The sequence below is a fragment of the Ambystoma mexicanum genome, chromosome 2p (genome assembly GCF_040938575.1).
Source record: "Ambystoma mexicanum isolate Mex_15411 chromosome 2p, UKY_AmexF1_1, whole genome shotgun sequence".
NCBI lineage: Eukaryota > Metazoa > Chordata > Amphibia > Caudata > Ambystomatidae > Ambystoma > Ambystoma mexicanum.
In genome coordinates this window covers 939,264,985-939,292,317 of record NC_090923.1, presented here as the reverse complement: position 1 = coordinate 939,292,317, position 27,333 = coordinate 939,264,985, and the positions used below count along the sequence as shown (strand labels likewise).

Sequence of the window (27,333 nt, the reverse complement as noted above, 5' to 3'; positions counted from 1 at the left end):
TGGTGAGGGAGGAGGGTGGGAAGTGTTACAGGCCTGTTGCCTAGTTAAGGCTGGTTCTATATTACAACGCACACCCGCACCAAGGCATTCAAATAAAAGATCCGGCCCAGGAGTTGGGTTCACAGTTATAATTGTTTGTTACAAAATAAAAAAAAACAAGTTTACTTCAAGCAGACTATAAAAACCTGGCAAGGCACAACCTGAAAGATTTACACCCGAACTACGCAGACGATAAACACACCCCGAAGACCAGAATAAATGGCTACTCAAGATAAAATAAAGAGCACTAGGCTTATGTCCTGGAACATAAGAGGCCTGTCCAATCCAAGCAAAACCAGGAAAGTCATGGCCTATGCCGCTAGACATCGCATTGACATCCTCTTCCTACAGGAAACACATGCAACGGACAAGGTGGTAACATCCCTCAGCCGCACATGGGGTCAACAGGTGGCCACTACTGACTATTCTTCACAATCCAGAGGAACAGCGATAATTATTCACCGAAGGATAGGCTTCACAATAACCAAAACTAAATGCGATCCCGAAGGCAGATATGTGATTGTCTGGGGAACACTCCACGGACAGGACATGATACTCCTCAATACCTATGGCCCCAACGTAGACAACCCAGAGTTCTACCATCAATTTCTGGCGTTGATATTACCTGTGGGAGAGGAGAAAGTGATCTGGAGTGGGGACTTCAATACCATCCTAGACCCCGAGATGGACAGAATTACCACTGGTAACCGGAAAGAGACGCAGGCAGCAGCAACCATCAAGCATACCATGCGCCTACTGCCACTATCTGATACCTGGAGAGCACTCCACCCACACAAACAGAAGTTTACATTCCACTCATACGTGCATGGGTCGAGCTCCCGCATAGACTACTGGCTATGTTCCACGGATTGCATCTAAAATACTAAGGAATGTACTATATTGCCCGTACCCTCTCAGACCATTCCCCAGTCATCCTACATATTCTACTTGACTCTACACCACGAGCCCCTCAAATGTGGAGGATGCCGCCGCAAATCCTACGAGACGAAGAACTGGTGGAAACACTACGCATGGAAATAGCAGTCTTTTTTTAACGCAATGAAGGTTCTGTATCGTCATACACCACGGTATGGGAAACGTTTAAGTCATGGCTGAGAGGGCTACTGATAGCCACAGTACATGGTAAACTGCAAGAGATCCGCTCAAATTTGACCCACACCGAAACCCGCATGAAGGAGGCAGAAGAAGCATATACCAGAGCCCCGGGGCTGAACCCCCTACATGAAGCAACAGAAATGTACAATACGCTAGCGAACCAAGAGGTGTATTACATGATACTTCCAGTCAGAGCCAAGAGGTATGGTGAAGGTAATAAATCAGGAAAACTCCTGGCCAGTCTAATCAGGTCGGAAATGGGCCAAGGGCAAATAACCAGCATCATAGACGAACAGGGAGTAACTCTCACGAACCAGAAGGACATGAATGAAGTGTTTCTCAGATACCACAGGAACTATACCGTAACAGAGACCAGAAAACACTAGAAAACACTAGAGGAACTACAGCAACACCTGGAGACAAATTAGCCCTAGACATACCGCTCTCGGAAGAGGACATAACACAAGCTATTAAAGACCTAAAGATGGGCAAAGCACCAGGTGCAGACAGCATCACAACAGACTTTTACAAAGCATTTATCCCAGAACTAGTGCCACGACTCCTGAAAGTGTGGGAAGAATCGCTGGAGAAGGGAACACTACCACTGACTTTGCGAGAGGCCATAATTTCGGTTCTGCTGAAACCGCACAAACCACCCCACGATCCCTCCCCCTAAAGGCCCCTATCCCTCATTAACGTGGATGCAAAAATTATAGCCAAATCCATTGCCAACAAACTGAATCCGTACATGAATAAATTGATCCACCCGGACCAATCCGGTTTCATCCCATCTCGCTCCACAGCCCTGAATCTCCGTAGATTCTTTGCAATTTCATCACAAATGGATCGGGAAAAGAAAACTATTGCAGTAACCCTAAATGCCGAAAAGACGTTTGACTCCATCTCTTGGAGATTCATGTATGCCATCCTACAAAATATGGGATTTGGCCCAGGATTCATCAGAAGCATACAGACGCTATATTCTAATCCCATCGCCAAAGTCAGAACCAAAGCGACCATCTCCGATACTTTCGAACTGCAGAGAGGAACGAGACCAGGGTGCCCCCTGTCCCCGCTAATATTTGCACTCGCAATAGAGGGAATTGCAGCATTCTTATGAACCAAACATGCCTGGAGGGGGATACGCATCATGGGTAGACCTCAATTCATCTCACTATATGCAGATGACACCAGGCTATATATCAGAGACCCAGAAACACATCTTCCCCCGATCATGCAAGACATTGTGGAATTCACGAAATACTCTGGATACAAGATAAATCAAAGCAAATCCGAAATAATACCCTTAACCAAAGCCGTCTCACAAACAGAATCAATGACCCAGTTCCGCTGGTCACCAACCACTGCCAGATATCTGGGAATTATTATGGCAACGGATAAAAGCACACTATATGCAAATAACTATGGACCACTATTGACACAAATAGAAACCAAGCTTACCCTCTGGGCGAAACTTCCGCTATCCAGTACGGCCGATTATCCTTACTAAAAATGGTGATCATCCCCAAATTGTTATCTCTTTAGTGGAATACCCATATGGCCAGGCCGTAAATTCTTCGAGAACCTACAGAGGAGCAGCACGCACTTTATATGGGGTGGAAGCACACCCAGGGCCAGTTGGACCAAGTTGTGCGAGCATTATGACACAGGGGGCCTGGCGGCACTGGACTACTTGCTTTACTATTACGCGGCACAAGCCCAGTTTGCCAGATTCTGGTTCCAAGGCACTGAACAACATGCTCATATACACGCGGAGGAGTTCACTGCTGCCCCAAATGACCTATGGGGTATGCTATTTACGAAAGTCAAAGAAGAGAGGGCGGGTGCGGACCCAGTGACAACTACGGTGCGAGCGTGGATGCAGATCCAATGCGACACGCCCTACTGGCCGCACACCCTGTTATAGTCATATCCCGATCTCGAACCGACCCTAGGCCGTGCTATACAGAACCGCTGGCATCTGGAACGTGGAGCCAGACTGGGGGACCTTTTCCCCGAGGGACAATTCATCACGATGGCAGAACTACAGGAAAGAATAGTAAAAGGCCTGATTCCAACATTGCAGTATCATCGGCTGAAAGCAGCATGCAAAGCAATCTGGCCATCATTTCTGACGGAACCCCTGGTACACAAGTTCCTTGCAGACATGCTTACAACGGAAGGGTTCAAAAGCGGCGTCTCCGAAATATACAAAAAGGTACAAGCGCATACCCCCTCAGTCAACACAATGTGAACCAAGTGGGAGGAAGACCTTAACATTCAAATCAATGACCAACAATGGACACATTACTGTAGATATACTAAAGCCATCTCTATCAACACTAACTTCCGCCTAATTCAATACAAAATCCTGAATCCACTGCACATAACACCCAAAAGAATTGCCAAATTCGACCTCACCAAACAACCAGGATGCCCCAAATGCGGGGCAATTGAAGCGGACGCAATGCACATGTACTGGAACTGCCCTCCGATTCACCAGTTCTGGATTGAGGTGGCAGAGAAGATAAGCGACATATTGCAGATCCCCATACCGGTGACCCCACAGAAATACCTATTTGGAGACATTGGAAAGACTTCAACTAAGACACGCAGACTGTTCGCAGTGGCAGGAGCTGTAGCCAAAAGACAAATACTCCTGACATGGAAATCTACCTCCTCCCCCACGCCCCAAACATGGCTCAGACAGCTGGCCATCACGCAAGAAAGCAAGGAGACGTATGTGCAAGGAGTACAACCCCACTCCAGACCCAAGGACATATGGGTCCCACTGAGATCATATTTACAAGCCCAGGCATCAAGCTCAGATGAAGAAGACAACTAGAAAGACTTTATTAATGAATAGTTGTGAAAATCTTTCATTACCAAAACCATTTATGTTAGTATTGTTTATCCAAATGTGTAACTATATCTCGTCTGTTTATTGCCTAAATGCCATGTCAGAATTAAATAAAGGTTTTTAGAAAAAAATAGCCCAATTGAAAGGGTCACAGAGAATGCGCTTGTTTCATTTGCGCTGTTTTTAGAAATGCGTCGGTCACCTTATTCTCAAAAGTGACCTGTGCATTTCAGGCAGCCCTGGACAGGGGCGCTGTCTAAACTCCCTCTTGGGCATCCTACATTTTACTACTCTAACCAAAGATTAGTGTTCTAATGGGAGTTTGGAAAGTACCCTGCACTTGCTCTGAGCTACTTAGACTAGTTCACTCATGCCACTCACCTCTTCTCTATTCTTACTGCCACTCCCTTCGACTCACTCCTCCCACCAGTCCTCTGTCTCTCAGATGTTCCACCGTCTTTCTCCTCACCTCCACCCTTCAATGTCATCTCAATCCACTTCACTACGCCTCTCTTCTAATACCCTCTTTCCCCCACTACTACTCTGCTCGCACACAACTAACCAAACATCATTTTTCTACTCTGTACCAATAAGTTCACATTCACTCCTTACACTAACTATACACTCGCCACACACGTGCACACTCAAACTGCAGTACGACATTCCCTCATAAGCCAATACAGCACCCGTTCCAACAATCTTCTCCAGAAGCCTAGGCTCCTTGCTTCTTCCTGCTGGTCTCTTGGTCGTCCTCCACATCCACCTCTGACCTCACCCAAAAAGCTCACACGTTCTGCTTTTTGTACCCTTCTTAAATATTCCTCCCCTGTGGAGATTGTCTGGCTTTTATTAACCAATCTGTGCCTTTCTGCCCTCCCAGGGCATGTATGTTCAAGGAAACGTCGTAAAAAGGGGGCTACGACCTTCACAATTTCTCCATGCAGGCTTGCCGCTCCTCGAGCATAGAGGCATACAAATTTCAATGTTCCAGTTCCGGGCTTGCTTCCTGGTTGGCGTCAGGGTAAGCTTGGCAGACAGGGGTGCCTTTTGTCCATGGTGGGTTAGTAGGGTGTTATTATTAGCAGGACCCTGTTGCACATGTTGCCAAGCTCACAGTGTGGGTCTCGGTGCTAGGGTTGCACTAGGATGCAGCCGATCTCTCCCCAGCCTGCTTCTGGGTGCACAGCACCAGATCTCTGTGCTGGGACAATGCGAGGTTGCCGCGGGTCTCTCACTCTCCTGCTGATATGCAGCAGTGGTCAGGTCTTTGTGGGGCTGTAGCGGTTTCTTTCATCCATTTTTCGCTATATGAACAGTTGGAGCTGGTCTTGGTTCTCTCGCTTGGCCTTCTCTGCTTTATTCTGATCCTGCTCTGGCATTTTCTCGAAAGATGGAAAAATACCAGCGAATATCTGAACCACAAGGTAAGGTTAGAGCTAAGGGTCTGCAAACACATGTTGGCAGAAGGGGAGGGAGATGGGCTTCTCTCTGCTGCCGCTGTTCACCCCAGGGGTAGAGCTGGATTCATCCTTGGTAGTGCTCCCAGCCCCCGCTGAAAGAGGGTCCTGCCCCCCGCCCCCCTTTAACAAGGCAAGGTTACTGCCTCTCCCTCTCTCCCTTAAACCCCACATTCCTGGCAGGAATCAAAAAGCCATACAGTGTTAGGCGTTTTAAGTGCCCCAAACTTTTTTCTTAGCCGTTGCAGATTCTGGCTTGTTTTTTATGATATAACCAGTTCTCGCACTTCAGCTTGCGGAAATACCCACACAACCATCCCTGGTGCCTTCAGTCATCTAGAAGTGAACCAGGCATCAACCACTTTGAGAACCTTTGCAGGATTGGCGTGGGACCTATGGTGGTTAGGTTCGACTTTTAAGCACACTGTCAGAGACTGTCTTGGGTTTGTCTCCTCCACCAGGCATGGAGCCTTCACAGGGTCTCGGATCTCAACAGCCCTCTCTCAATGTTTCTCTCTCTATCGTAGGTCACCTTCTTACTTGTTATGATCTCATTTCTTCTATTTAACTTTCCCCATTCTCTTTCTCTCTACTTTTATCGCTCCTGCTTTCCCCTTCAGTGGCCCACAAGGCTCAATCCTGCTCCTCCTTCTGCCATATTTCTCTTTCCTACTTCTCGCTGTGGTTGTTAATCTGTTCTTCCTCTCTCCCCTCATGGATATAGTTTTACCTTTTCTTCCTCCTCCTATACTCCTCACTTTCTCTAACTACGTCTTTCCAGCTCCACTCCTCACTTCCTTAATGCTCCCCTCTGCTCCTCCAATCGGCTACTCCTTTCCTCCTTGGGGACATCAGCTCCATCAGCAATCTTGGGTCGTTCCTCATCCTCTTTCTCCTGACTACTTCTCTTTGTCTCTGAAACTTCCACTCTATGAACTTCTCCCCTACTCCTTCTCACTGCTTCACGCCTTATCCTTCACTTCGACTCTTCTCACTCTCTCCAGCTCTCTACAGCCTCCTCTCTTATTATCCTTTGGTCTTCTCTTCTTCACACCTACTCCTCTTACACTTTTCTCGACCTTTTCCTCTTCTCCTGTGTTCCCAAACGCTCTTCTCTACTGCTCAAAAGCACACTATCGTAAACGTCTTGCCTCCAACTCCTGATTCCCACACATCTCTGGCTTCATGCACCTTTTTATTCCTTAGTGGGTTCACTGGTGTGATTACTAATTGTTGAAATGTAAATAGCTGTAAAGGTGAGGGGTGTGAGCCAGGTGAGTGTCCCCTCTAAGGACTACATGTTTTGCGGTGGTATGAAAGTGCTGAGTGTGTCTGTGGGCAGAGCAGAGGTAGGCAGTTACTTCACCACAAGAAGCCATCTTGGATTTGCTTACAGGTAACTTGTGGTCGCTGAAAGGCTGCAGTTTCTAAAATGTCCTTTGCCAGCTACAAAAGGGATGACCTCACTAATGTGAGTGCTCATGAATGCTAGCTTGCCAGGTCTGTGTAAGTGTTTACTCTGGTCATTCTGCTGAACATCTCTGTTGAAATCAGTCTGTCATGTAAGTGTCCTGTATTCCACAGACATCTGCTTTGTGAGAAACCTGAAGGTGTCTCACCCGCTAGCCCCCGGGATCTATCATCCAGGTGGCCAGGACACGGCCATCGCTTTTGGTCCAGCTCCTGGAGTGGACCAGTGTGGGAGGATCACGTCAGTGAGGGGTTTTCGGGGAGTGGGAGTGGGACACTGTATGGTGAGATGCAGTATCCCCTTCCCTGTAACATCTTTACCCCATCCTACCAGGTAGGATACTTAGGAACTCAGCACCACCCGCCCCTTTACAACATGAACACTTTGTCATGGACAGCTCACTATGAGAGAAAACAGACGTACGCCCGAGCTGTGTACCTGACATGTCCCAATACAATGGTCAGGCAGGGTCAGCCAATTACTGACCGTCACACACACCTGACTTCCATTACACTTCCCCACATGAATAAAAGGCGGAGTTCGAGAGCAAACGCTGAGAAAGGCAAAACCCATGAGGAAGCAGCAGTTCCAAGATGGCAGTTTAATACAAAGAGAAAGACGGCAAAACAGAAGGGGTTTTCAAGGATGGAAGTGCCTTTGACCTTTTCGACGAGGAACAGTTACTTTCATGAACCCTCGAGAATAGAAAGCGTAAGACCAGGAAAAGCGGCTGAAGAATCCTGTATTGTGTGTCGAAGGTACCCGAGGCACTCCTGCGTCGATAATCAAGGTGGGGAGAATCGCCTGCTGCTGTGGTACTGTCCTTGGCTCCTCCAACAAAGCAGCACCAGCAAAATCAGCACAGCCGGTTGAGTCAGAGAGACTGATACCAGACCGGTCTGCGCTGAAGCCAAGGTTGCAAGCAGCAACATTGTATGGTGAGCACTGAAGCAAACAGTGTGTTAAAATGAATGTGATAACCAACACGAGTGAAGTTGAACAACAGATGAGTGATTGAACTTTGAAACTAAGATACTATACCTTTGATAGAGTGTTCTGGCACCACATGCATGCTCATTCGAAGGTCTCTGTAAGGTATCTAACTAAGAGTGGAGAAAGGTGAAAGAGTGGCAAAGAACTGTGCATCGAAGTGGTCCTTCAGCGGGTCAAGCTAAATCCTGTGCACAATCGAAAAGTCTTCGATGTTGATACTACCAATTGAATTGATGATAAATTGAACTAAGTTGGTCCAAGCCCGAATGAGGGAGGTCAATTGAAAGCCTTTGGGATAAAATAAGTTTTGTGTTAAAGAGAATTAAATTGGTCTGAGTCCGGCTGAGAGAGACTGATTGAAAATTGTTAAATCAGATTTGAGTCCGGCTGAGGGGGATCCGAGGTGAATATGGAATCACCTGAGAATTTGAGTACATGTGAAATTCAGAGAGGAAAATAACTTATTGTTTATTTGTTGTAGCAGGCCCTCTGAAAGAAGAGACTTGGGCACAGAAGGCCCTGATGCTAAACTTTGAATTGTACCCTCCTGTCAGAGAAGCCAGAGACTATGCTAAGCTCGAGTGTACCGCCTTGTCCCGTGCTGAAAACATGGGGAAGGGAGGCCAACGGCCTGAACATCCTGACATATGATATCTTGAACACTTTTCCTTTGCATCACATTGTTTCCCACACTATTTGTATTTAGAGATAAGGATTGATGATAGGTTTATTAGTATAGGCCCTTTTACTTTGACAAGACACCACTAGGACTGTGTTATTGTTATTTGATGGTCGTAGCTTGCTCCCATCTTTAGATTTAGGATTAGATAGGCTTTTTCCAAACCCTTGCATTTGAAGTTCAATAAACACCCTTGAACTGTGGTAACTTGTTTCTGTCTTACTGTTGATACCATGCCTTCCTTACAGTTACAATGGGGTATTTGTGTAGGGTGACCAATAAACCCCTCAGGACAAACATAGGGGGGTATTAACCTCCCTGGTGGGGAGTTTCTCTAGCCAGCTGAGAGGGTAGAGTCTGGGGAAAAAAGGCTATGGTTGGATTGTGAATTCTGGAGATCTTCCATGTACATCCTCTGGGCTACATCATATAGTGTGAGTTGGTTTCCAGCCAGCACATCTCCCTAACCATGTGTACTAGCCATAAACATGGGACTACATAAATCCCCCTTCTGGTTCTTTGGAAGTCTTTAATGCCTGAAGGCACTCCTTCCCTATGTGTCATCCTGACAATATATGATTTAGTTAACTAACCAACTGAAAGGTGCATGTTCAGTGATTAAATGGAATTGCCTGCCCATCCTTTAGTATCTGACGCTTCACCATTAAATGGCCCATAAAAACAGTTAGAGTGTGATGATGGCATCTTTATTTTTCTTTGGCAAGCCTTTTCTACTAATGCAAATGATAGGAGGATCACTGCCCTCCCCTTCTTGAAATGTGATTGCCACGACACCCACCTGTGAAGCATCTATTTGTAACATACATGATTTCTAAGGCGAGGCAATTGGCACATATACTTCAATTCTTTGAAGGCCACCTAGTTCTGACTGTTCCACCACATATGATCAGGCTGTGAGGCCTTCAGTTGGTCAATTAGTGGTCCCTCAGTGCTGGAGGACTCATCGGTAGCAATCGACCAAGAAAAGCGTGTAGTTCCTTCTTCGTCATCTGTCGGGAGAGATTCTGGACCACTTCAACTATTTATTCCTGAGGCTGAATGGGGCCACTCCCCACTTTGAACCAGAGGGCCCAGATTATGCTTTTCTAGGATGGCTTCTAGACCTTCTTTCTGTAGGATTTGGGTTGTTCAGTAGAACTGCCAGATGTTTTCACCCCAGGTGTTACTGTGGGCCACAATATCATCTAAACTGGCCGGGCTACAGCACTTGGACAATTAAGTGTTGGAACGTAGCTGGGTCTCCATGTAAGCTAAATGTCAGTACTATAAATTGAATGAGGCCTGAAAGAGGCCTGCTGGAGTCGAGAAGGCAGCCTTGTCTGTCTTCTGTGAAGAGCAGGATTTGCCAATCCCTCTGTGGAGCTGTAAGTAGAAGCTCTGATTAGTTCAATCATCTCATCAATCTTCGGCATAGGGTAGGCGTTGATATGGGAGATCTTGTTCACCTTCCAAAAGTCAATGCAGGAACACCAACTGCCTTACGGTTTCCTACAAGTGCAAGTCTCACATCTTCTGCACTTCCACTTGTATCACATTCCATCATGCCTCATGCAGGTGATAGAGCCTTAGGTGGACGGTCAGGTCAGTGAGCGGGCCCACAGTCTGTGGTTGTTTCAGTATAAACCACCATACTGGATTTCCTTTTTGGTCTATTGCGGTGGACGAAATAATGCAGTTCCTGTAGTTCGTACTTCGCTGATGAGAGTGCTCGCAAACACCATTTTCTGAGTCTGTGGGAGTGTGTGCTCTTCGCAAGTACCGCTTTACATTTCGTTTAAACCAGCCTTGCATGTAAGCATCCTGTATTCCGCGTACTCTCGTGAAAACGGGTTTGTGTTTGTCCCTGGCACATATGCTTAATCTTTCATCTTTGTTACAGTTGCTACCAACCAACCCTTCAGGACAAATACAAATCGACATTGACCACTCAAGCATGGTGATTCTCTGGACAGCTGAAAGAAGAGTCTGGCAAAGAAGGACATGGGTGGTTTGGGGAACCTGAATGCTGGGGCACCCTCTACACACCTCCTTCCTAGGTCTACATCACACTTGGTGGTGGTCTCTGGGTCTCATGGCCTCCCCATTCCCATCCGCTAGTCGTAAACAGGGCAAGACACAATTTAACACATTGCTTGCTTTCTCTGACATTCAAAGGGGACAGATGTTGCAAATAACATATTTTAGATTTAAATGCATTAACATAACTACATTTTACCTTCACTCAAGGTAGATAAATCTTTGTATTTCTCATTTGTATTTATTTAAGAACAGGTTGTCATTTTGAAAAGACATTACTTAAAAGTAGGCAGTAGCCCAGAGCGAGGCAGTGCTAGGGTGAGGTGTCTTTACACAAGAGCATTGTTGGATTGAATGACTTATAGGGGGAGAGGGCCAGGTTGGTTGTGATCTAATTTAGACCAAAGCCAAGCTGTAGTGTCTTTCTTTGCCTACGAGTTGAATTATTTCTGTGGGCGTGTGTGCTATGTTCTGTTGTTGGGCAATGGGGTGTCAGGCCAGCAAAGCGGTGGGGCCTCCCTGAATCCCCCCTCGCTCCCCCAATGGCCATGCAATGACGTCTTACCCCTGTGCGCTCCTCTCTCAGACGTCCATATGCTGCCATGATGACCTCCCTCCTGCAAGAAAAGAAAACCACATCATATCCTCAGATCACACACAAAGCTACCCTCAGACCAAAGCTTCTTCTCATGTTCATCAAGATCCAGGTATTGAAATTTTTCCCATGACATTTACAACACCTGGCATCTATTTAGAAGCACACTTTGCATGGGTTACACGTCTGCAACATTGGCCACAGGAAGCACTTGAACATATTGATATCATGCTCGGGAGTCAGGGCACTTTCTGGGGGTTTGCTCGGAAGGCCACAGATTCCATCCCGTGTTTCAGTTGAGGGGAGAATCTCAGGGTGTCCGATGTTGTGTCTTGGGGACATGTTTGCCCTTGGAGTGACCTTTCCACAGTGGGCCTGTCTCCCTTTTGCAAACCTCTGTGTAACCAGCTGGTTCCAGCCTGCAATACTGGTGATGACGACTCAGCCGTTCCCTCTTCTAAGGTTAATAACATGGGTGCAGGGTATAATAAGGAAGATCTGTAATCGCAGTTCTGTTCCTTTGGAGCAGTGGTATTCAAACGTTTTAATGGCGAGCCCCTCTTGAGTAAAAATATTGTTGCCAAGACCCCCCCTCCCCTAGATGTCATTTCTGCTTATATGTTCTTTTAAAATCAGTCACCATACTCCCCTCTGGAAGAGCCTCCTACACCCCCCTCTCCGCTTCTGCCCCCGGCCATTGAGAGTACTATGAAGTTAGTGTCAGTACGCAGTGAGTGCAGTTGGGCGGTTCTTTGAACAAAAGGCAGCAGAAATAGAGCACCGATCTGAATGTCTTTACTGATTTATTTTCCAATTGCAGCACTGGAGGGTAGAACGTCCTTTCATCGACAGACTTTTTTGATGGGTTTTTGTAGGGAAAATTTTCTGTGAAAAAAACAAATTGAAAAATATAGGGGTGGGAGGTGGGAAAGTGCATATCAGGGTGGAGCGGTCGGGATTAGAGCTAAACAACAGTAGGGGATGGAGTCTTTGTAGGGTCCCCCGCAAAAATAAAAATAAACAATTTTCGATGAGTTTTTTCATTGAAAAATATATTCAGAAAATGATGACCTCAATAGACCGGTGCATGCAAGACCTCCCGGAGGAAGTGAAGACTTTAAGACTAGACATTAATCAATTTAATGGACTTATAGAACATGCACAAGAAATAATCTATGTCCTTGAGGACAGAATGGAGGGAATGGAGCATCTCCAAGGTAGACTGAGTTAGAAGCCAACATCAACAATTTAGAAGACAGAAACAGGTGGAATAATTTAAGACTATTTGGGGTACCAGAGAAAGCTGAGGGATTGGACCTGATGACATGGTGTGGGAAATGGCTTCCTTCGATGCTACAAATCACCTTTCCATCTCTAATGGAGATTCAAAAGACTCACCCCATAGGGACAGAGCTCTTGGAGTCATCTCGGAAAGTTCTATGGACACTACCCCTCAAGAGCTCTCAAGGCAAGGATGTCAATCCATGTCAAAATACCTATTCAAATCACCCAAAGTCAGCCCATGAAGTGGAGGTAAGACTGTCCAGATTTTGTTTCCAATAATTACAGTCGACAAGCCCAAGATCAGGATCTCTGGACATGGCTTACGCATCACGAAAGGCTCGATAAGACCCCCCTGAAAACTAATGGTGGGTGGAGCTTGAAGGAAGGGACATGAACTGTAATTAGATCATCGCTCTGTGGGTTACTTTAGCAATAAAATCCTGTTAAAAAATCTCACCTACACTGTGATTGTTTTTTTGCTACATAGCACAATTGGAGTCTGAGACCTGTCGGAGATTGATGACATATCTCTTATATGCAGGGGGCGTTGACAGGTTGGAGGAGCAACTGCTTCTAGAAGACACCACTATGGCAGACCACAAGGAAGCTATGTGTAGAAGGTGATGGGTCGGAAAACCTGGGAGTGAAACTAACCTTTGTACTTGTTATTGTTCTTCTTTTCCTATCTGGATCTTGCACTGCACGGTCTGGTTAAATGCACGGTTCTGCTTCGAAGATTTTACACTCTCCACTCAAAGGCACGATATACACGCTGACTGGGACTTACATTTTCCTGCTGAAGATAACAGCTAAAGGGCCTGATGACTGTCCAGAGCACTCAATGGCCAATTTAGCATCCCCCTACAAGCTCCAACCTCACTACACTGAAAGTGCAAAGGCTGAGATTCCCTATTAGGAGGCACAATTTGCAGACCCACCTGAGGAAGTTAGAAACTCATATATCCCTCATCCAGGAGACACACCTATCCAAGAGGGAGTCATCTAGGCTTAAGGGGCAATGGGTGGGGCATGTTTTGTACTCTGAGGCAAAAGGACAAAAGGGGTGAGGTGGTGTATTATTCCACAAAAAACTGAAGGTGCAAATACATCAAGTGAAGAGTGATAATGAAGAGAGATGAATGTTAGTAAAATGTATTATTGACATGTCCCCAGCTAGTGTTCTTAATGTCTATGGATGCAACCAATCCACCCCGGAATTCAGGAACAGTCTGCGACAGATAGTGAAGCACATATACGGATCTTCCCTTATTTTCGGAGTTGACTGTAACCTTCCCCTGGAACCGATCCTGGATAGAAAATCGCTGTGCAGATTTACACCGAATATGATGCACAAAGCTTCTGTGCAACTATTCCGGGGGGTCGATGAGTATGAATATACCTTACATTCCCCGTGTTCCCATTTGTAATTTCAGACCGCGCCCCAGTTATTATATTGTTAGAATCTGGTGGTAGCCAAAGGAGGACTTATAAGTGGCACCTCAATACGACCTGCGTGGGTCGATGAACAGTGTCTGGAGGCATGGTGGTTAATATACCACATTCTCCCTCGATAGTCTTCACCTCTCCCACAGATGGTGTCCCCTCTCATGGGATTGTCCTGCTGAGTACCACCCCCAGGGGGACTATTAGGCAGCGGCCTCACCTCCATGGCCCCATGGGAAGGGTCCCCCGCTGGGGGAGTAGTGATGACAACGAGGGATTCGTCACAGTCTTTTTTGTTAGATATTTTGCAGGATGATGCTTATGTTTGTTTTTCTATTTTTCTCTACCGTTATCACTGAGTTGTACTTTATAAGCTTGCATTTGTCATAATGTATCGCTCGGTTTCTCTGCCTGCACTTTGGGCGCTCTTCTCTTCTCTCCTACTTCTTCTTTTATTTTCTCCTTGGTATACTATATCTCTGAGATTGGAATATTGCTAGTTGTGCTAAACAGTCTGTATTTTGATTTTACGAAAACGTGACAATATTACAGCTGCTTATGGCTGGTGGAAACAGCTGTATAGTTTATTACGTTGTAATTGTTAGTATTCTATAATTGATGCTATCTTGGGAATCATCAGTGCACGTGCAATGTTTGATGCTCATAAGATGTTAAAAAAATATGTTAAACTTCATTATCGGGCTCATTGCATGTGTAGCGGTAGGGGAAAAAGGGTGGTAATGGAATTACTCGTGCCGTGGCCCTATGTGTTTTGTTCCCAAATGCACTGTTGCGAAGCCTCTATGACCTAGATTGCAAATCTTTAATATACATCTTCCCATCGAGTTTAGATGGGCTTCCACACTCGTACACCCCTCGTATTTCCTCTTACTGACGTCTGTGCCTATGTTCGAGTGATCTGAGCCCACAAGGCTTTCTGCGAAACCTTGCCTTAGGTGCAATCACTGATATGCTAGCACTCAATTATTGCTCTGAAATGATCTGCCCTGGCAGAAGACTGATTTGTGGCTACTAGAAATAAAGCTACTTACTTGCTAGCAAGGCCACCTCCAGGTGGCAAGTTAGGGATGCTCTGCGAGGCCAGATTTTGGAATATAGAAACAAGTCCTGGGATCCCATCAGTCTCCTGCTTCTGCACTAAATCCTCAAAGATTTCTACAAATGGGAACAAAACATTATCAGTTTTAGTTTTATTATCCTCACAATCCATGCATCTCCATTTACTCCGTCCACATATAAGACATGCTGTCTTCCAATAGCCTGTTTACTTTGTCTGTGAATAGATTATACATGTGCTGCTTTGGCTCATTCCCATTCTCCATTCAGCCTTCACAACTTAAATGGAAATGTTACATCATGGTTATCGAGCAATTGCCATGATACAAGTATGGGACTTGCAGAAGGCAGATGTGATAATTGTACGTTTCTGATTGGATGATGGGACAGGATCAATAAGAGGTTTGCATGAATCTGGTTATTGAAATAATATGTATCCTTTGCTACCTGGACGATTGCAATAGGGTTTACCTCAGTCTCCCAAGAAACTTGATTAATCTAATCCAACTAATCCGGAATACGGAGGCAAAGTGCATTCTAGGATTTAAATACAGAAACCACATTATACCAGCTGCAACATCTCTCCACTGGCTACCTGTCAAGCAAGTAATCAGCTTCACCAGACCACCCCCCACCCCCACCACCCTGCCTTAGCCACTATATTGCAGGGTTTCTGAGGGCCACTACCTGCCGAAGAAACCAAAAAAATACTGTCTTGTTAGTCTCCTCAGATCCTCAAATTCCATTACGCTGCATTGTAAATACAAAAAGATAACAATGAAAATGCATTTGTGCTATTAAAGCATTTTAAGGGTGTGGACGGAGGATATTGACACACAGGTGATTATTGGCAGAGACATTTATTCAACAAAAAAGGGTTGGCGAAATACCTCCTTACCCTAATACTAAAAAATAATATTCTAAGAAGTCTGTCAGGATAGTCCAAAAGAAACAAGTCCACAACAGCGGAAATTCCACAAAAAAGCCTGATTGGGTCCAATGGACCCACAATAAATGGGGAATTACACCTCCACCACCACCTGTAAACAGGTGAAAATTACACTTGACCAAGTGGCGGTAACGGTAATTCCACAGGGCTATTTTTTGGAGGATTCACCCTTAAATTTCCACCTAACTCATAATGATGCCCAAAGTTTGAACACTTCACTTTTCTTTATGAGAAATTGTTGTCTAAGTGAATAATGATTCAGAGTTCACTCTTCCTCTAAGATGTGTAATTTAATTATTTATTTGTAACGTGCCGTAGCTCGCAAGCATCAGGGCGCGAAAAAGACACGAGGACGAAGATTAACAGGACGACACAAAAGAAAGTAAAGAGATGGGGGCAGAAAGATGGCAACATGATTCGGTGTAGAAATTGCCTAGTTATTTGAAGAGAAAGGTCTTCAGATGCCTCCTAAAGAGTTGGGTGTTGCTTTCCAGTCTAAGGCTGCAAGGCAGTTTGTTCTAGTGGGAAGTTGCCAAACTCGGAAAAGCTCGACCGAGACCAGTGGCTTTGCCTGGAAGGCTAGGATTGATCAGTCCTTGCTTGGCGGATCGAAAGCTACGACTTTGCTCATACCACCTGAACTTTTTCTTAAGGTATGCTGGTGCCGTGCCGTAGAGACATCGGTGGGTTAGGGTTAGTGATTTAAACAGGATCCGTTCCTTCACTGCCAACCAATGGAGATCATTTCTGTCCTTGGTGATGTGTTCTCGCTTAGATTTGTTAGTGATGGACCTGACAGCATTATTCTGAATAATCTGAATAATTAGGCACAGTCGACTGCTTCTCCAGGTATTTTACAATGTTTAAAGTTTAGCAATTGATTTTGTAGTATTTGCTCTTCATGCAAATGAAAAAGAAAATACCCGATCACACGTGAGTGATACATTTCAAGTATCGCATTGTTAAGAACTCAATGAACAACTTTGCCTTGTTTCTACTCTTACGGAAGTGATTATTAAGCTGGATACTGTTGCCGGCAGTGCTCGTGCAAGGAATCAGAACACCATGTTTAACTCACCGGCTTCTGTGTTCCTTTCTACACAGGTTTTCCAGCTTCTACGACTTCTGGCTTCACTTGGGACCCAAAACCTTCCTTGCTGAAGATGTCTCCAGCCCAGCCACTCAATTAAGGAGCCCCTCTCGCTCCTGAGACCCACAGCTTCACAACAGCTCCTCACCACTGATCCGACACACTTCCCGCTGTGCAATCTCTGCAATTAGGCTCACATGAGGACAGACAGTATTCCTGCATGCCTTCCACTGAGGGCAACAGGACCCTCACAGGATAAGCAGGTGAAATCTGCTGCATCAAAATCCTAGCATTCCTTTGGTTTTCCCACTTCTGCCTGGATTGCCAACCCTTTGTCTTCTTCCTTCTGCCTCTGATACAACTGCATACACTCCAGCCACAGTTCCAGCTCCTCTCAATTTCCTGTACCTGAGGGTAACTTTTAAACCCCTCAGCTTCTCTCACGAGTGTGCTGTTAGGCTTAATTGCCTGACTACTAATACAGCATGACTCTTCAGTCCCCTTACTCGTCCCAGTACGTATGGGATTATGGGACATGTAGTCCTCAACAACAAAGTTAGTTCTTTTTAGTAACTTCTTAGTCTTAAGGGTAGATTTCTTCCCCTTATAATCATTTAAGGATGAATCATTAGAATTTGTTGTTATAGAGGAAAACAATTTATTTAAGGCAAAAGTCCTAAATTCCTTTCCACTATACCCTTGGGAGTGCGGAGGGTTTCTATCCTGAAGTACCCTGAGCAGTCCCTCTGTTATAAAGGTTTGTTCAGGCTTTATCGCACCTGCACCCAGAGCCACAGATCTTACATGTGGTTCAGATAGATCATAATGACAATAGGCTATTACCTGTTTAGGCAACTTTAAAAGGTTCTCCCTTTTAAAGGACAAATACTGTGTCTCATCCCATGGGATCTCCTCAACATCCTGGGCCTTGTCTCCTTCCAGGTGATCCTCCCGCTGTACACCACCCACAAGGTCAGGATCAGGAAGTGTCTGCCTTTCCCTGGACACCTGGGAGGAGACTTTAGGCAGGGATTTAGTGAAGGATCTGTATGTTTCATCACATTACTGAAGACGGTCTTCATCCTAAGAAGGAAAATATTGAAGCCTTAAAGAAGTTAAATGATCCTACTAACCTAGTGGAATAAAGGGGCATGTTGGGTATGACCAATTACAGCAGGAAATGTATGCTACAGTAAGCCAAAATTACACAACCTGTCACCAAAAATTTGAAAAAGAGCATTCCTTGCTAATGGGAAAGTGAGCAACGCCAGGCAGTCATTCAATTGAAGAAATGCATGGCACAATCCCCATGCCTCACTTACCCAGTTAAGGGACAGGAATCGTTCATGGAAACTGCAGTCTTCTATTTCTATTTCTATTTCTATTTGTTATTTATATAGCGCTGCACACCCGGAGGCCTCAGAGTGCTCACAAAACTCAAACAGAAAGCAGCAGGACAAAAAGAAGCAGTATCCTAAAATAATTAGTCTTTACTCTTGTCAAAAAGATAGATCTTAATACACTTTTTGAACTGACTAAGGTTAGGGATCATTTACAAAGCTTTCAGCAGTGCATTCCAGAGGGTAGGGGCCCAAACATCAAAGCTGGAGCCTCCTAGTCTTTATTAGAGTGGAGAATTTGCCTAATACGTACTTTCTTTTTGTGTGCAGGCCATTGACAAATAGGCTTTTATGTATGAGAGTAAGGGCTTTATATTGCACTCTCTGCTCCACCAGGAGCCAATGCAATGTACGACGAGTTTCAGAAACATGGACGCTCTTCCCAAGACCGCAAACCACTCGTACAGCCCATTCTGGATTACCTGCAGCTTTTTTTTTATATTCAACTTAGATATACCCACTCGAAGGCTGTTACAATAGTCACATTTGGAATTAATGGTGCCAGAAGCCACCAATGCCCTATTCTTCTCCTCAATGTAGGGATGAATTTGCCAAAACAATCTGCTCGGATAAGAACAGGATGAATTGAGATGTGCCAATTGTTTCTTAGAAGTTAGTTGCGAATCCAAGTAGAAACCCAGCTTCTTAACATGTGGAGCAACACAGAGGTTTTCACCTGCAATCATGAAATGCTCGTATTGAGGATCTAAAATCTTCATCCTAGCCCCTTTTCAATAATGATTAATTCAGTTTATTTGTCATTTAACACAAGGGCGTTAAATGCCATCCAGGACTGAATGACCAGATACACTTGATTCAGTTTACCTTCTTCTTGAGAACAATCCCCAGAGAGCTCAGGGAGAATCTGCGTATCATCCGCATAATTTGCAAATTGCACACAAATGCCACCCAGGAGGTCATATATGGCCCTGATATAAATGTTAAATAACAGAGGAGAGAGACAGGATCCCCGAGGGACATCACACTTAAGCAGCAAAGGAGAGGAACAGCAATCGTTCTTGACAACTATCGCTTTCCGAGGATCTCAAAAAGACTTAAACCATTGTGTGGCCTCCTTGGAGCACGCGCCTTCCCCGCTGAGTCTACCGATCATTAAAGAGCAGTTGACCAAGTCGAACGCAGTCGATAGGTCGAGCAACAGAAGTAAAGCAGAATGGCCTTTATCAGTGATTTTAACAATGTTGGATTTGAGATCCAACAAGGCTGTTTCCGTGCCATGCTTCTTGCGAAAACCAGATTGGCCTGCACTCAAGATCAGATGCTGCTCAATAAAATCATTATATTGGCAAAATGATATTGTATCTAGAACTTTTAAAAGGAACAGAACATTGGTTAGTGGCCTAAAATGGATGGTAGGATCTAAATCAGCTTTTTTTGAGTGACGTTAGATCCATATCTCCTTAAGAGGCATTAACTATTTTTGTAGCCCACGGTAACAATTGGGCAAGAAAATCCTCAAAAAGGGAAGCACGATAAACATCTCCTTGATTCGAAGTAGGTTTCATAGTTGAAATGATATTTTGAACTTCATCCTCGCAGAGCTCTTTACAAACACAGAGATGTGAAAAAATTGAAAGATCTCTTGGGATAGTAAAGGAGACAGCAGGTATTTCAAGCAGCACAAGCCACTCAGCAACAGCTTTTTGATGAAGCATCACTTTCCGTGAGAACTCCTCCTGAATATTTTGATATCAGTTTTCATCCACCTCAGTAGTAGCTTTAACGGACATGAAGAATGGAAAAAAATGTATGTGAGTTATATTTAGCAGCAAGGATTCTATCATTAAAATGAGCTTGTTTGACTTGTAAAATTGCAGTTTTATAACTTTTTACAGCTTACTTATACACCAGCAGGGAGCACTCGCAAGGATTTTCCCTCCAGCTTTGCTCATGAACATGTTTATTTTTCATAGAGAGTAACACTTCAGTGCTAAACTAGTGATTTAGCCTACAGGCTTTTCTTCTACTGAAATCGAATGTAACGATGCCGAACTGTTAGTGGCAGTAGTAGTGAAACTTCTACAATATTTTCTAAGGTCCTTAAGAGAGATGTAGAGGAGGTCCCAAATAAAGCCCGCACTCCCATCGCCCATTTCGAAGTACCAGGAGCATTCACACCAAAATACGTGACATAGGACGAGCAAATAAACCAGCAGAGAGACGCAGTAGGGCTCTGCCCAGTACCCATCAGGAGAACAACACCTTTTCAAATACCAATACTTAGAAAACCATGGACAGTAAGGTATCCATTGAGAAAACCCTATCAGCAAATGAGACGAAATGAAGATAACCTAAACACTGTCTCGGAAGAAACCCAAAAGGCCTTAATGGAAGACGAATGGTGATGTCACGAGGGCCCGGACTAATGTGCAGAACCAAAAAATGACACACAGAGACGAAACACCATGAATAAGGATATCGTGAACCTAGAAGGAGAGACGATGTTGAAATATAAAGAAACTTAAGCTGTAAAGCAGGATGAAGTCATTCAACCAGCTAACGCCTGTACATATGCTTGAAACCGCAAGAAAGCTAAGAAAACTGTGCGGCTTGCTATGCTTAGTAGAAGATAGACCGCGGCAAGCGTCACCTATATATATCTACCTCAACAAAGCACATTATATAAGTGCAAGTCCACTTTACACAAAAGCAGAATCAACTCAGATTATTAGAGGCCAAACAGGACAGGATTCGTATTCCAGCTAAAACGAGAAGAGATGGCTGAATCGAAACTTAGCAGAGGCAACGTGCGCCAGGAAAGAGCCAAGGTCAGACCAATAGAAGGAGTGAACAGTAGCTTTGCGGAATCAAAACTTAAGAACAGAATAGCCTATCTCAGAAAGGCCGAGATAAGGAGGCGTGGGCAGGTGGCAAACCGAATAAGAACTAAATGCACAAATTGAGAGAAACTAGGCAGATTCACGGTGTGAGTAGCACGTGACCATCCGAGCAAGAAGAGGCACAGGTTCACACCTACACCCGCAAGACACCCAGACAGAGATATCATAACTTTTCCTGACAAGAAGATACAGTTTCGAGGCCAACCACAGCCAACTAATTGACACAAAGCCACTAAAGTAATGATTAATTGAAGGAAGGCCAGGTGAATCGTGGGGCACCCTGCACCTGGCTGACCATTCTGCGTGCTGCTAAGTAAACTGGAGATTTATGCATGGGGTTAAAGCTAATCCAATCACAATGGACCAAATAATCTAGGGTCCTATAGATAGTAGAACCAATGGGACGTCGTACTCTTAGTGACGTCTGCAAGAGTAATGTTAGAAGGAAGGGCTTAGATGCCCACCTGATTAGTGTTTATCCAATCCTCTCACTCCGTTACCACATACAGATATAGTACCTATATTAAAGTTACCTTTTCCTAACCAATAGAATTGCATGTTAACTTTTAAGTGTTACACGTCAATTATGATGAGTTTTGAGTATAAATGGTATTGTTTGAATGAAGTTCGTCAGAGTTTAAGCAAGACGGACTATCGCATCACTGTCGATTTCTATGACTCCCTGTTTTTTGTACTTGTCATTAAACTGACTCCTTTTGCCAAACCATTGAGATGTCCTTATTGATTGGTGTTGGAGTAGGAAACCTGCACCCCCATCCATCTGAAAGGTGCAGCTATCTTGTCTTCAAGTACTCCGGAGCAAACCCTGACTCTATGGGCCGGCCGGGGGTCTCCCCAGTACACTTGGTAGCAGAGATTTTATGGTTATCGACTATCGATCATTGACTAAAGTAAGACACCTATTGACCGTTGACATAAAGTAACTCTAGATCTTCGGCAATATCACAAGCCCTTTGCCATTTGGCCGAGTAGACAGTGAAGCTCCCTATAGACAATAGTAGCCTAAGAAGAATCTGCAGAAAGGGACCCATTTTCCCCACACATCCCTTCCCATTCCTACGGGCAGCTGAGCGGGCGAAAAGCTGATGGAGGCGGTAACAGAGGCGGTGATCCAGTGGGTCTGGAGACGAACCATGCGAACGGTGAGTGAAGCAAAACATGGAATGCTTTGGCAAATTGTGCATGCCTTAAGAACAAGTAAAGGGAAAAGGTAACAGAGGGAGAAGGAAAAAACAAAATATAGTTAGTAGTAGAGAAGACTGTGTATATTGTGTGTATATATATATATATATATATATATATATATATATATATATATATATATATGGATAATGACTCGAGAGTAATAAAAGTAAATGAGAGGTTACCGGGGTAGACACCCGAGAAGAGAGAGGTTACCGGGGCAGACACCTGAGAAGTGAAAGGATTCGCCTTATTCCTGCGTTTTAAATATAGCGGCTAGAAGAAATGTGTACCCAGAGTCCCACATAATGGGGAACAATTAGACTACCACAACATTTAAAGACGTTGTGAAAGGGGTACGTTTACACTCCATGAAGGGGTAATGATTAGAGGCAGAGATATCTGTGTCCAGCTGGTGTCCATCTAGTCTTTCAAGCATCTGTTTTACATGTTTCTTTGTTGTAACGTCATACGTATTGGAACATTTTCAAGAGAACTGATTTAAAATTTCATGCGATTTCATAGCTGAGACAAAATCACACATGAATTGATGTTTTTTGAGCAAATTGGAAGATATAAAATTTTGCAGAAAATCTGGATTGGAGCTTGTGATATTTGGTTCTCGCTCATATTGTTAGAATCTGTTTAAACCACACAAACGCATTGACAAGTATTATATAAGAGGGGAACAGATTTAAGCATGGAAGACATAACTCCATTGGCACACTTATGCAAACAGTTTCCAAAGCACGCACCCAAGCTAAAGAAATATAGTACCGAGTGGTTAAAGGTACCGCCCGCAAGATGTTTATGCCGTGGCCACAAAATGGGTCTTTATCTAAAGCCGTCTTACAGCATATGACAACATATGTGCACGCCACATATACAGGCAAGAAGTTAGAAAAACGCCTTGCTGTTCTCGAGTTATGGAAAATGTATGAACAGGGAAAGGAGGAAGAGCCACCAACTGATTGGATACTTAATGTATGTACAGAGGGGGGTGTGACGCCTACTGCGCCACCTGCCCCACCCGAAGCGAAGGTCGAAGAAAGTAAGGACGAGGGATTATACCCGTTGAGGGAACTTAAAGCAGCCACGGGGTACAGCAACCCCGCATATGAGTCACCTACACATAGTAGTGACGAAAATCAAGGGAAGGATAAGGACAAGAATATTACCTCCACAGTCCCAAGGGACAAGGGGGGACGCGATAATGAAAGAAGAGATCAGGCACAGACAAGTGCATCTCTCGACAAAGAGAGAGAAGGGAAGAGATGGAAAGGAAGCAAAGACAGAACTGACGAGATAGCCTTTGCAAAAGACGAATGGATGGGAGGACACATTTTATTAAAACTCGATGGGAAAGGCATTGATGACGCGAAACAAAAGGAGAGGTTAGATGTGACACAGAGGAAGGAGAAGGAAAGGGAGTTAAGCGGCGAAACGATAAGAAGGAAGGACAGACAAAGGCGAGAACAGCTATATCGCGAAGAGCAAGAAAGACAGCTCGATCGCAACCCAAGAGCAGCCTATGATCAAGACAGACAGAAACACCAAAGGTTAGAAGAAGAGCAAAGGGTACGTGAAAAAAGGATAAGGAGATGAAGAGATGAGGAAATTCGAAAGGCAGATGAACGTAGAAATGAAAAGAGAAAGAAAGAAGATAGGGTCAGAGAAGAGGCAAGGAAGCGCCAAGAATTTGATGATGATATAGAACGTAAGCGAAGACAAAGAGCACACGATCTTGAATATCTGGGGAGAGAGGTTAAAAAACCTGCTCCAGTAGTAGATTATGAAGACATTGAAGAATTCTTTCCTGCGTACGATTCAGTACCAGGCACGTCTAGGACAAATATGGACGATGACTTCGACACCAGAAGCATTGGACAAACGATCAATAGAATATATGATGAAATGGGGCTAGAACAAATACCCCAAGGGGAGGGGGAAGATGAGCGCCTGGAAGGAAAACTCAGCTGTATGACACTGAGGAAGTCACCCGAAGTAGTGGGGATAGAGAGCTATCCGTGGAAGGATTGGAAATAAGCAGGAACAAAGAGGATATGAAAAGTCTCACTAGTTGGGGACAACCAATGTCTGACTCCGAAAGGGAGGAGCGCAAGGAAAATGAGGAAGAGGGACAGAGCGAAAGATGACTCCCAATAGAAAAAAGAGTAAGGTGGTCAGACAATAGCAAACCTATACCGAGAACATCAGAGTCCGCCACGCAGCCTGACCGATATGAAGAAGTATCTCACGGTCAGAAGGGGGTGTCTTCACCGCCCTATGTGGACAGACTAAGGGCATTACCAGGTAGACGGCGATGTGGGAATATTACCCCTGCAATAGACAGGAGAACAATAAGAGAAGAGAGAGAGAGGGTTACACATTCCAATTTCCGTTGCTCAAGAAGGGGGGAATAAGACCACAGTATATTCCATGGCCACACATGGATCGGGGAAATTTGAAAAACAAAATTCTGAAATTGACATCGGGAGCCGTAAAATGGCTACATGAGTTAGAAAAAATGACAGGAGGCAACACGCTAGCTATAGGGGACATCAAAGGTCTCCTGATCACCATACTTGGTGAGAGAGCAGAGGATGTGTGGGCATGAGCTGGCTACCCTGGCGTAACCACAATGAATACCGCTCATGATGGAGCGCCATTTAACAATTGTAGAGCAGCAGTATGGAAAGCGCTACAAGTACTTTACCTAGATACTTCTGATATCGTAGCTATAATGACTTGAAAAATGAAGGAGTATAAAGATCTGTTAATTTATATACAGAATTTCCAAGACGCATGGGTGCTCGAGACTCATGAACCGTGGACGAAATCTATACCTGTTTTTTTACCATATCCTGTGCCAAGGGCTGCCAGAGTCGGTGTAAAAACAACTCAAGAAATTGGTGGGAATCGAAGCCAAACCTTGGGCTGAAATACAGTTGACCATCGCAAATTATTGTGTTCTATTACAAGAAAAGAATCGCAAAAAGGAAGCGACTCGTAAGGGTGAGGAAGCAAAGTTGGTGCAAAAGAAATTGTCAAAGTATGCTCTTGAGGGAGCCATGATAACGAGTACAGCTGCACCAAGCATGCAGCAGGTGGCTATTCCGCAGCAGAATAATTAGGGCAATATGGGATTTTATCCAAGGGGAAGAGGATTTAGGGGAAGAGGATGGCAGAGTAATCAGGGAGGTTTCCAAAATAACCAAGTAGGCTTTCAAAATATGCAAAATAGTAACCAAGATATGTCAAATCTGCAAATGATCCCACCACCGCCAGTTTGTTGGCTGTGTGCAATGACAGGGCATTTGGCACGCACATGCAGAAGTCAAGGCATGATGCAGAACGGCCAAGGAACAGGAGCAGGCATGACAAATCCACCTGCAGGTTTACAGCAGGGTCGTGCACAGAGTCACACGGTGCAACAACAAGCACAAGTCGCGCAGCAAGGGGTGCAACCACAAAACATGGGGAATTTTCCACAAGGACAATCCCAACAGGCACCGCTGCAACTATCACAGACCATGAACCCTGGAATGGGAGGTAACAATGGGAATGGGGGAAATCCACCAGGACACAATGGGCCAAATTTATATATAAGCTAGGACAGCTCACTGGGAACCCTGATGTGTTTTATCCTATCGGTGACACCAGACCCTCACAGGGATCCCAGGGTGGATATCGTCATAGGGGATAAAGAATATTCCTTCCTAGTTGACATGGGTGCGACACGCTCGTGCATACGTGAAGGCAAATTTTCCTTGTCCGGCGAGGCCATTGATACTCAGTGTTTTACAGAAGCGACCAGTCGAGTTCCCTTTACAAAGGCACTTCCAGTCTCTATAGGAGATTTCAAAATGAATGTACCTCTATTATATTCTTGACAGACCCCAGTAAATATTTTGGGGCGAGACTTAATGACAAAGTTGAACATGACAATCTCATTCACAGAGGAGGGCATAGTCTGTTCCACTCCAGGAATGCACTATTCAAATATATGCAAAATGGTTAGAGCATACTCAGGACACGTAGCCATGAGGGCCATACCATTAGAGCCAGAAATCTTCGCATATGGCATGCGTGTGCCTATGGCAGGATTGCCAGGCCTTGCGGACAGGATCATGAGAACCCCTGATGAGTTCCTGTTCAGACCCAGAATACCTATGCATGAGGAGAAGGGACAAGTATTTCCCTTGATGATACACACTGCTGCAATACAAGGGAAAGTGGTCTTGGTTGACGGTTACGATGACGAGGGCAGACAAAGGTGCGCGATAATTGCCATTGAAGAAGGATATCGAGTGACTGACGTCACCGATGACCATCTGTTTGAAGAACAAGCGGAAATGGAAGAAACTATGGTGGAAGTGAGTCTCACCTTTTGGGTAAAGATGATTAAAAGAGAAGTACCACAGAGAATGATGTTGGCACTAAAACATCCTGAATATTTTTATGACGACATAGCTAAGGTGCCTGTCTCAGTGTGGACTACAGGACCCTATGACGTGGGTCTCTTGAAGGGGGTTGGAGAAGTAAGGATTAAACTGAAACCAGGAGCAATTCTACCAAGAGCCCGACAATATCCCATCTCCAGAGAGGCAGATGAGGGGATTTTCAAGACAATTTCTGCCATGATGGACCAGGGCATCTTAGTGACATCAGAGTCACCATGTAATACGTCAGTGTATCCTGTGAAAAAAAGTAAAGGGGGGTCATGGAGGCTAGTACAGGACCAAAGACCAATAAACAATATTGTTGAGGCTGAGTTCC

The 27,333-nt window shown here is 44.7% G+C and overlaps 1 protein-coding gene across 2 annotated transcripts in view; it reads right to left on the bottom strand.

Moving 5' to 3' along the window:
* PPM1N (protein phosphatase, Mg2+/Mn2+ dependent 1N (putative)) overlaps positions 1 to 27,333 on the bottom strand; it is a 149,045-nt gene that overhangs the window by 16,265 nt on the left and 105,447 nt on the right. For both annotated transcript variants that reach the window (XM_069644696.1, XM_069644697.1), the window contains exons 3-4: positions 15,027 to 15,150; positions 11,218 to 11,269 (exon numbers count right to left, since the gene is read on the bottom strand). In XM_069644696.1, the coding sequence (XP_069500797.1) occupies positions 11,218 to 11,269; positions 15,027 to 15,150 (176 nt within the window). The remainder of the gene's footprint in view (positions 1 to 11,217; positions 11,270 to 15,026; positions 15,151 to 27,333) is intronic.